This window comes from Nothoprocta perdicaria, unplaced genomic scaffold (assembly GCF_003342845.1).
Source record: "Nothoprocta perdicaria isolate Ctin4 unplaced genomic scaffold, notPer1 scaffold_316, whole genome shotgun sequence".
Classification (NCBI taxonomy): Eukaryota; Metazoa; Chordata; class Aves; order Tinamiformes; family Tinamidae; genus Nothoprocta; species Nothoprocta perdicaria.
In genome coordinates, this window is record NW_020455551.1 from 269478 (window position 1) to 281079 (window position 11602).

General features: G+C 36.0%; 1 protein-coding gene across 4 annotated transcripts in view; it reads right to left on the minus strand.

Moving 5' to 3' along the window:
* Window positions 1-11602, minus strand: part of LRCH1 (leucine rich repeats and calponin homology domain containing 1) — a 56743-nt gene that overhangs the window by 22389 nt on the left and 22752 nt on the right. For 2 of the 4 annotated variants that reach the window (XM_026042853.1, XM_026042852.1), the window contains exons 13-15: window positions 11169-11216; window positions 9889-9961; window positions 4505-4609 (exon numbers count right to left, since the gene is read on the minus strand). In XM_026042853.1, the coding sequence (XP_025898638.1) occupies window positions 4505-4609; window positions 9889-9961; window positions 11169-11216 (226 nt within the window). The remainder of the gene's footprint in view (window positions 1-4504; window positions 4610-9888; window positions 9962-11168; window positions 11217-11602) is intronic. The other 2 variants (XM_026042855.1, XM_026042854.1) reach the window with 1 other exon arrangement.

The following is an 11602-nucleotide window of genomic DNA, read 5'->3' on the forward strand; positions in this document are numbered from 1 at the left end:
TACACCAAGATTATGAAGTTTTGGGCTACTGCAGGGATTGATGGTGTTTCTGCTTGAAAGGCTGCACCTGCAAGGCCCACGGGCAGGCCGATGGGTCGGAGCAGAGGCCTGTGAACCTCCATGCTCCGAGGCCAATGCTCCGGGCATGGTTTTGGTCCGTGCAAGCGGCCTCTCCTCTGAACAATGTCCGAGCACAGCTCAGGGAATAGCACAGGCCAAGGACATTCCCAAAAGGCAGCTTTGAAGGCAGCCATCCTGTTTTGGAAAGCAAGAGTGTCGAGGTGTTTGTGTCATGCTGTGCCAACTAACCTCCGTGCCAGGGAACAGCCTCTGGTCCTTTTTACTTCCTAGTTCAGATATAAACGTAGATAGCAAACTTGAAATAAAAAGGGCAACAATGTTTTTTAAAGAATTTGTTAAAGCTATTTTTGTTGTAAAAGTTTAAGGCAACAAACACTAATATTTGCATTTGGCTTAAAATATAAGTGACGTGAAAGATCTACCTGTTCCAAATGAATATGCACACACCAGTATATACTGAGATCATTTTATTCACAGAAGTAAAACAGGGGCCAATCTGGAGTAACACAAATCTTGTTGTTTACTGAACTCATTTTAAAATATAACTAAGCTAAAGGATGTATTGCCAACTGGGATAAGCTGGTGTAATTCCACTGGAATTTATAGAAGAATTATGACAACATGCAGGTTTATTTTTCTGTTTATGAACAGGAGACTTACAGTCTCTTCTGCTAAGAGGAGAAAAATAAATTAAAAAAAAAATACAGCTGGTTACAGAAAAGCATCACTTTCAAAGTCAGGCTGCCACAACATAATTTGTTAACACACATACAACTTAATGCAGACTAAGTACCACACCTTTTTTTTTTTTTTTTAAAAATATACCAAAAACAGCTGCTTGAATTTTAAAGGGGAAAGTGTAATCTTGTTAATCTAGAACTTGCTGAGCAAAATAGCCTTCCAGGATAATTTTCACTCTACTGTATGTCCTTAGCTTTCCTGTAACAAAAGCTCCACTAATGTACTTCCTTCTTATCTGTTAGAGAATTTTAAAATTATATATAGACACTATTTACAGTATTTTAAAATTTTGATCACTGAAGAAACGCAACAGTGAAATAACTCTAAAATGAAAACATATTTCAAATGTTGCAAATATGGTACTGAAATTATAAGGCTTTTATAATGACTTTTTTTTCCTCTGAAACAACTTTTTGTATGTGGGGGAATGTTTTAGTTCAACTTCAAGATACAATTTCTATACCTTATACATATGTTTCTTATTTACTTCAGTGAGTCTGTGAACTTCTAAGATTACTTCTGCAATTACTAGAATCACGAGCAGAGGGAAAAAGAGCCCCTGCTAAAATATAGAATAAGCTGTGGGCTGTCTTCTGCCTACATATTACCCTAAAAGTATTCTATGTTTTTCTTTTTAGGACTTCAAAGACTAGCAGAGAAGAAATCTGTGACCTCTAAGAAGTTTGGTGACTGGAAAATATATTTTAAAGCTTTAATTAAGATTGTGTAGACAAGGCTTAGCAGCTTAGCATTTGCATTTTATTTCCAACCAGGAAATTCTCGATAGACTTGACCAGACTTGAAAGTAGTGGGGTATAATAAAAGGGTAAAGGACCTCAGTAGTTTAAACAATTACATTAGCAGACTGTAAATGCTGTTGATTATTTCTAAAAACAAATCAGTCTGGAGAAAGGAATGTAGGAAAAATACACTATAAAATCAACTCATAAAAGTTATTTATGAACTGACCAACATTTCACGAAGAGGGAAAACACTACCTAAAAGAGGTAAGATGTCTGACTACTCTATATTACAAAGTTATACTGAAACAAAATAATAGAAAATACCTTCAGTTCTTGTTAACAATTATTCAGACACAAATAATTTAAAAATTAGAAAGCTTTTTGGTTTTTTTTCTCCCCTTCAGCAATACTCAGCCTGCCACTGCTTTCCAGCCAAGGTGAGCATTCAGATGCTCTAAGAGATGAACCTGTCCTTGCTCCTTCCCTAACCATTTCATGTGTTGAAGAGTATCGTTTTTGATATTTCTCTTAAGGTATGCTCCATATCTTAAGATTTTATCATATGGTGTATGGACAAAGGAACAGAATTTGCTGTATCAGGAAAACATCAGAACCAGAAAGCCTTCCCAGATCTGTTTAAGTGAAGAAAGCAAAAGCAAAGCATAGCAGAAACAGCACTTAATATGTATAAAAGCCTTAATCCAATCTTATGCTTATTTAAACTGCAGACATAAAAGTGTAAAGAAAATCTGGTTCAACAATCTCCAAGATAACTATTCGATCAACTATGATCGAAAAAAAACATCTAAAAGCATCTCACCCTTCAAAAAGGATCTTATACGACAGCCTCAGAAGCCAGACAAGTGGGAGTACTTGGTGTAAAGATGACTAGAAAGGACAGATTTCTTCTACAGTCTGCTTCTACAGTACCAGTATAGTCAACAGGAAAATCACAGATTCAACCTCTTAGCATTCTGAACACCTGCAAGGCCATGCTTTACCTCTTTTTGGTGCAATTTTTATTTTGGCAGATGAATACTAACCTAATGGATGGATACTAAACTTGTTTGTTCTGGGCTGCCAAAATTCTTTAAATCATTGAGCACTCATCTGTCACACTGTATTTTAGCTGCAATCTTGACTGTTATCTGTGCTGCCTGGGCCTCGAGGCTCCTGAACGTGACCCCACAACACACAACGTTGTCAGGTTAAAGCGTAAGCAGCATTTGCTGGCAACACAAGCACAGTCTGACAATCTGCTGCTGATGAGAAAGCAAATGGGCTACCAGGGAACTGTAAATGGCTTCTCAAAATTGGCAGTAGCATTTTTGACTTTACACGTATAAAATGTTCTTAACTTTTATGATTATGTTTTCATTCATAACATTTATGATACAGAGAATGCTATGTTTCTCATCCTATTTCTTAGACAAGAAAGAATTTGCAGAAGTGTTGGTTTCCTATGATAATTATGCTTTGCTGAGCTGACTTAGTAAAATTCTCAATAGCTTTTGCATCAGAAAAATACAGTATTAAGTCCAGCAAAATTCATGATGTCTCGATTACCTGAACTGCCAACAGGATAGTGCTGGTAGAAAAGATGTGTATTAGCCAAAATGAAGGAGGAAAAAAAAATAATAGGAATAAAGAATATACTGATTGATTTTTTTACCTGAAACAAACTAGTTTTGGAAGATCCAACTACATATTGACTTTATTTTTTAACTTTTATCTTGACATATTGCAAACAAAGTGCTGCATCAGAAGCCTCATTTTTTTTTTTTTAACCTGTCCCTCTGCCCTGACAGACTATTCATCTGGGAAACATCAAGTTCACTTAGTGCCATCATGGCAGGAAGATTCAATTTTCCAACTTATTTTTATCACAGACTTTGAACATCGTGTACTCCTTTCCTTTACTGGGCATGTGTCCTATCTATAAAAACCATTTCCTGGTTTTATAACCAAGGGGCAAGAGCAATGAACCAAACTAATAATGTAGGTATTCTACACTAAATGTAGGCTTTTATTACCAAGGATTTCTTTTCTTGGTTTCAATCTGATGATTTACATTCATTCCAGTTTTGGGGCATTTCATTGCCTTCCAGCACCTCAACACCATTCTATTTTGGCACAACTGCAAGAACAGTAGTTGGACTGAAAATATATAGTACATCTATGTATTAAATATTTTAAATGGTTTGTCTGGTTTCTGTTTCTTCTACCTGACATTTAGTTATTAATTAAACCCCAACAGCTGAAATATGGTCAATTTTTCTCTTCCTTTTGCATTTTGTATCAAGACTCAAACAATGATATTGGAGAAAAATAAAACCAAGCAAAAGCAGCAGCCACGTCCATCAGTGTATCTGGGTTCAGGAGGCACAGAGAAGCTTGACAGATTGCTAACAGTTGTTGAACAGACACCACACTTTTTCCTTATTTGATTTGTTTAGCTTTGTTTCTGACCCATGAAGCACTGACTTCATGGCTTCCTTTTGTAATTAAACTAATTATGCACTTGCATCAATAACTGCGCTTGGGAACATGATGTTTTAATTAACAAAGTCAGTATTGATCAATAAAGTCATTAATGTAAAATGCATTAATAGTCTAAAAACAAAGTTAACTGATGTCTGACCATGCCTTTAACAAGCTTTAAAGTTAAAACAAATAAATACACCTGCACTGGAAGCAGTTTGAGGATTGGGTATCATGGGAAAGCTGTTTTGCCAGAGCTGAAGACAGTGACACTCCTTGCACATTTATTTTTAATTGTACATATTCTACAGTAAATGAACACACATCCACTGAGGCATTGGTCTTATCAAACATTCCCTGAGAGAACAGTCTTTCCTCCCTAGTATCCTTGGTCACAGTGGCAGTATATTTGTTTTTCTCAAAGCATAAAATGAAGTAAATGTTTGCAGAGCACCTACCATTGTCACTGTCTCCTTCAGAGGGGATACTGTAGCTATAGCTGTCCCATGTTTGTGCCTGTGTAAGTGTGTTGAAGGAGATAGGAGGAAGAGTGAGGGATGGCTCTGCTTGGAGGGGAGTGATACCCAGCCCAACCATGGGAGTATCGGACCAGGAAAAGAAAAACAGTCGGGAGAGGGGGCGGCAGCATTTCATATGTGGCATTAGGATTGTATGGTAACGATGAAGATGCAGTTCAAAGATGATTAATACAAATTTTTTTGAAGAAAAGAATGAAATATGATGCAGAATAAAGAAAAGTTAGATGTTAGTACTTGCAAGTCATATATTACATGTGCAGTTAAGTGTCATAATCTTAACATAACCATAGCATTTCATATAACTTTTCACCATCAAGTTTTAAGAAAAAGTACCCATAGATTTTACATTGTAGCCTAAAGAAAAACTTGACTGTGTGAATCAATATCTGAATGTCAGCTGTGAAGTTGCAGTAATTAAAACAAAAACTTCAGAAACTTAAGTCTTAAGACTTTAGTTATACGCTGTAGCTTCAAAAGAACATATTTTCCTTAACCAAAGATAAATATGTCCAGATGAAAATATTCCCACACTGTAATTTACTACCTAATTTTAAGAAGTAGAAGCTGCATTATCCCTTGGATTCTCCTTCTATTTGAAACATGCTCTACAAGTGTGTCCTACATATGTTTTTGTTTTGATTTATTAACATAACAGCAAAAGCTGCACTACTACTTTTCTTGCTGACTTCCCAGCCATAAGCCCATACCTACAACAGGGCCACCACCTTAAGAAAATCCTGCTCCTTGCCAACCTTTGCAGCTTTCCGAGGACAAGGACAGACACATAGTGCCTCCAAAGGATGACTGTGCTGCATCACAAGCTTTGGCCAAGCTGCTCTTTAGACAGCTGGCTAACAAGTGCAAATTCAAAAATGATCCAACCGGACTTCCTAGATGAGTCAAAGCTGGACATGCCCCCATAGGCTGCAATGGGGGCCAGAGGTTCTTCACCAGGCAGCAAGGTGGCTCTGAGAACATACCTTCCATTTAATGACTATGCATCAACTGACTAGGGCGCCCAACGCAAGCAGCAACACAATCCCACTTCTCCATCCGCCGTCCTTTTCTTCTTCAGCTCATCCTGGCAACAGGTCTCCTCTGCTCCTCAGATTCCTCAATGGACATTTTTCGCAATGTCTACTCTGCATTTTTGTCTCCTGACTTGCACCTTCTTCAAGCCTTCTTTCTACAGGGTTTCACAACTAGAGAGGGACATCCATAAAACATCATCTCCCTGCTTGCCTTCTGCACCTCACCACTCAAACTTCCCACCAGCTTCCTGCTCTCCATCACAGAATTTCAACCTCTCCTTCTCCACCCTTCACAATAATTTCACCTTTTTATATTTTCTGCTTTATCCGATCACGTTGTTCCTTATTGCTTTTGCCACCAAAATAATGAGATCTTCCCTCATTTCTCCATTTTCTACAAATATTTCCAAGCTTTATCTACTGTAATCTAGACAAAACGCTCACGAATCCTCACATTAAGATGAAAACTATAAACTTACTGTATTCTGAGCATCAAATTTAATCAATTTAGCATGGAAATTAAAACTAAAAAATCAATATACATATGTATATATATAAACTATTTAATATTAAAAGGGAAGGTAGTCAAGGTAAAGTTTTAGTAAGCAAAGCCCTGATTCTTCTGAACAGGGTACAAATGTATAGCAAATACCAAACTGTCTTTAATGCTAGCAATTAGGATTTGCTTTTCCAAAGTACACACAGAATCCAATTAGTTTTCTTGGGGGGAAAAAAACCCACTTTTCTAATCTCTGTATATTTATCCACTGTAACTAACCCTCAAAAGGGAGATTCTGCTTACTTCTAATAACCATGATGTGCTCCAAAAGACCTAAAAAACAGCAAACGTCCACAAACATTAACATCGTGATTCAAATCCTCTACAAGTTACATTTCATTGACAAATGAAATCATACTGAGAAGAGATCTGCAAGGGAATGACAGCTTTGTCCATGCTTCCTTTAGCTTCTAAAGGTACAATTATTAAATTATTATTTCTTTGTTTGTCTGTGATGCTGCCACTAGATTCAGCAGAAACTCTGAAGGAGGATAGTGTCAAAATGTCACAGAATAAAAGACAGAACTTAATATTTCTGAAGATAGCAAGAGTTACCAATAGATGTACGGACCTTAAGGTCTGCCTTTTATGAGATACCATGGCAAGAACTTTAAAACACGTTTCTACCATGGACAACACACTTAACATCATCATAAATTCATTAATCAAGTGCAAGATATGTTCATTCTGTGAACTGTTTTGAGCAATTCCTTTTCAGGAAGCAAAAGCATTCCCCAGAACAACTATGGCTCTAAGAAAATCCATAGTTATTACTTCTTTTCAACAGCAGTGTTTAGGATTCTCAAAATTTATGTGAAATTGAGAAGTCCATATGCTATGAAGTATTTTAAAGGCAGAAGGAAATAACTGGAAAAATCAGAAAGCCTGTCTTTACCTTCTGAGCAACATATGACCCTTTAAAGAATCTGTCAGAAGGTCGAACACACATATTCATTACCTTTCAAAACATTTTCTTTGGATACCAAATCAGTCATCGAATACAATTTTTCGCCAAGCTTTGCCTAGCTTTAAAATGAAAGAATAAAAAGAACCTTTAGTCTTGAGCAACATCTATTTAAAATAGATGAAAATAAATATTGTAAAAATAAACTTGTCCATCTCAGAAAGCTATGCTTGCATATATTTTACTTGAAATTCTACCATATATATATATATATATACACACACACATATATATACACACACACACACATATATATGAAATAAATATTTCACTCTTGCAGAGCATGCTGTACATGCTTTAGATAGAATAATTTAAAAATCAATCCTTCATCAGGTTCAAAAGATTTATAGCAGCAAGTAATTCAAATGTAAAAGCTAGTGAACTCTATAGGTAAAAGTCATTTTCTGTGTGTTTTAAAGTTCATTCCCTAAGGCCATGCAGAACATAAATGAAAATGCTATTAAAATACGCTACAAACTGAGCTGAAAAACTGTCCTGGAACACAGAACTGCTGGACTTCAAGACCAACTCTACAGCAATAAAACAGTATATAATTAACAAACAGAAGCTTAGTGATTGAAAGGTTCACAGTTGTACAAAACTTCCACAAAAAGCTTTCAAAGGGAAGTTAGTGAAGGAATAAAAAATCTGGTAAACTAACCAGCATTAATGAGAAAAATCTGCAAGACTGACAAAGCATACTGGTGTTTTCAATCATATACTGCTTTTATTTGCTACAATATTTTCTTGTCTTAGCAAACTAAATTTGATTACTACATTAAATACTATTTAGTACTACAGATTTGAATCCTGCAAGAAAGTAGTATTGGGCAGTGCCACTGCTCTTTTGCAAGGTTCCATTTTGGCACACTGTGCTACACAGGGCTTATATATGTCAAATTGGGATTTAAAGCCTGGTACCGTCTTACCAGGATGCAAACCTGAGGTAACATGACTGAAACTGCATGTGGTGAGGTGATCCTGCAATAATGGCTCTAGTCTGTAGTCTATGATGTGCAGAGGAAAATACAGTCAGACATGGAACACCATTTTTTCCACTACTCATAGCTGGGACCAAAAGACAATATTTTATCAGCATACTCAAAGTGGTTTTAACATATGATTCTGTAATGGTACAGTGCAGAAAAACAATAAGATTTTGGTATTTAATGAAGCTCCACATAGCTACAGTGTTCATGGGGAAGAACTGGAGAAGTTGCACGTCTGGTTCTTCCATCATGTGATGTGCAAGACATGTTGCAGGGAACTGCAACCCTTGCAATCCAACCCCTCTAAAAAAATCTTCTGAAAAAAAGCATTTTGCCCTTACATGTCACTGGCATTAAGTACAGGACGGGTGCATTAACATGCCAAGTTTAGGAAGTTCACGTTCAACTAACACTTGAACAAGAAGTCAAGGTCTTGTGTGCTCTCTCACAGCCCGGCTTCGTGTCCCTGCAGCAGCTTTCACTGGAGGCTCAATACATCCTGCTCAAGCAGCAAGAAACCTGATGGTTTTGTCAAGTCCACAAAGGACTCATGTGCTCATTATTTATTTTATATTTTGTATATATGAAGCATTAATAATATATCTAAAGTGTTAGGAATATAAAAGGATAGACAGAGTTTACTACTCCCACAAACTAACAGATACAGCCAAATGACATAGCTACTCTGCCTAGTTTCTATACCATAACTGTACAGGACACATAAGTCATCTTCTTCATGAAACAAGGTCATTTCGATAGTATTTTCTTTATTTTTTAAAACTTTTCTTTAAAAAAATCTATGGGTACCATTTCTTAAAATGCATTCAAATATGAAACTGCTGCCATCATCGCAAAGATATTTTATGATGGAAACTGCAGGGTTCTTGTGATTTAAGCAGCATTTGACTAAAAGCATTTGCAGTGAAGGAAACTAATACAGTCTTAGGAAGCTGAAATATATTGAAAAACCTAGGATTATATTTTTTAGAAATGATGAGAGATGACAACAACATTGACTACCTAGGCACATAGAAGATAAGAACTGAATTTAATCCTAATTCTGTTTTCAAAGAAAGCTGGTTCAATCAAGCTCTCAAATATTTATGTTAAATAAACTCTTGAACATTAAATACAAGATTGCGAGTTAGGCAGATTTAGGACATTAAAAAATCCTTAATCTCAGTTTCTAGCTGAAGTGAACATCTAATCTTCGTATAACACTTAGGGCTTATAACATGCATAACTACTGAAAAATGCAATGATATATTTTTCAGAGCAATGCATAAGGTCATTTTTCCAAATAAATTAATTATTTACAGAAATTTTTCAAAAATATCTGAACGGTATTTTTATCCCAACATATAAACATACACATTCACATTTATATACACATACATTTATGCATACACACTCATAAGCCTACATATACACACAGACATCCACCTAACTTTATAAAAGCATTTATTATTAAGAACTGAAAAGTGATCAACATAAAATATGCCAAATATTTACTGGAGTTAAAAATTCATTTTCCAGTTGAACCTATAACCCTGAAAATGCTCTAGCCTTCCTCAAGCTTTTGTATGAAAAAGGTTTTATCAATACCTCTCTCAGAAGAAAAAATGACACCCCTGAATAACATTTGTGAAGAAGTGCATAGAAAATTGTTGATTTCTGCTGAATGAAATTGAAGAGGGGTAAAAAGGCGGAGTGTTCTGGAAGTTCCCAAGCAAAACAGTTACATTTCTTTCCTACGTTACCTGATCGTGGCTTCAGGCCAAAAGGGACTGTGTTGTTTGCAGTGGGAGACACTGTCGGACTTTTATCCTTGTTCTGTGCAAATCAAAAACATTAATTGGAGTAAGAGTAACATCCAGGGTATCTCAGCACAAGTGTTGTGTAAAAATGCAGAGATAACAGCACTCACACTACAAACATTCTCCCATAATCTGATCACAATATATTCCCAAAATATGTAGTAAACACACACTCCCTTTCTTGTTCCCTCCCAGTCCTTCAAAGGCAAAGAGAAGTTTCTGATCAAAAACTGCAGATTTTCTGCCTAGCTCTAACTTACCTCTTTTTTTGTGTGTGTTCTCACATAATTGCTTGATTATTATAAAGCATACATTTCTGTGGCAGTAGTACAGTGATAAAAATAAAACAAAGACCAGTTTTTCCTTAGATAAGTTTGTTTCTTGTACTACATTCATTCCTATTTTGCGTAACTATTTTCCCTACAACACTGAATTTCTGCTTAAAAAGTCAAAAGCAGGAAGCTAATCATACATTAGCTCAGAGTGGGATACCCTTTGAGCCCCAACAAGATCATGTGCCAAGAATGGGTAGCAGCAGATAGGACTATATATATATATATATATATATATATATATATATATATATATGCACACACATATACATACATCATACCACCAAGAGAATCTTTGGGAAAGTCCTAAAGCCAACTCTGTAATGGGAACCCTACTTAAAAGGTGATTGCTCATGGAGCCAGGAGCTACACAGCTCCAGCACCAAGGCAGCTGGGAGGTTCCTAGAAGACTCCGTGTGCAAGGAAGCAGAGAGCAGCTGGAATTTGCAGCTTGGAGGAGGAAAATGGTCTTTCTCTACCATTTATATCTGGTAGCCCATGAATGTGCAAGATGCTCACACACATGCTCTGGAGAGCAGCAAACCCTGTTTCTGCACAGGAAACAAATTCATAAAATCCCACCAAAATGCGTGGAAAGTGAAACAGGGTAAGAGTCAAAAATGAAATGACTATGTTATGAAATAGATAAATAAGAAGCCTAACAGAAATCCAGGAATTACATTTTTATACTTAAATCCTTATGAAGATGAGAATGAAACAAACAGGTCAAGTAAAACAGTCTTTACTTAAGAGCTCTATTGTGTCTCCTGTAATATTCAGCTACTTGGTTCACTTTAGTATGTTCTATATTCATGCAGCACATTAAAAAAGACACTATGGAAAGTGATGATCTACAAATCACAGACAAAACAGTGATAACTAGTATCTTACCTCATTGTGAGCACTATGTCCACTTGTATTCCAAACTATTAGATCATTCTATAAGGGAGGGTGGAGGAGGAGAAATGAAAAAAAAAGAAAGAAAGCACTAGATCAACAAGGGTATTAGTCATATACAACCACAGGGTCTCTTCCTCAAGATATTCAAATACACATTAATATTTAATACTTTCCTACAACTACTCCCGACTTTAAAGCATTTTTTTCTCACCAATAGATTGATCTTTAGCTGAAAAAGAAATAATATATTAACTGATGATACCATTTAAAAAGATCTAATGGGAATTATTTGCACTGTTGACTTCTGACGCATGGTCTTTAATTCCTTAGTTTTCAACAGTGAATCAGAAGTGCATTTGCAACAGTATTTTAATTTTACTTGTTTCATAGAGTAATAATTAAGCTACCACCAACAGTTTAACACA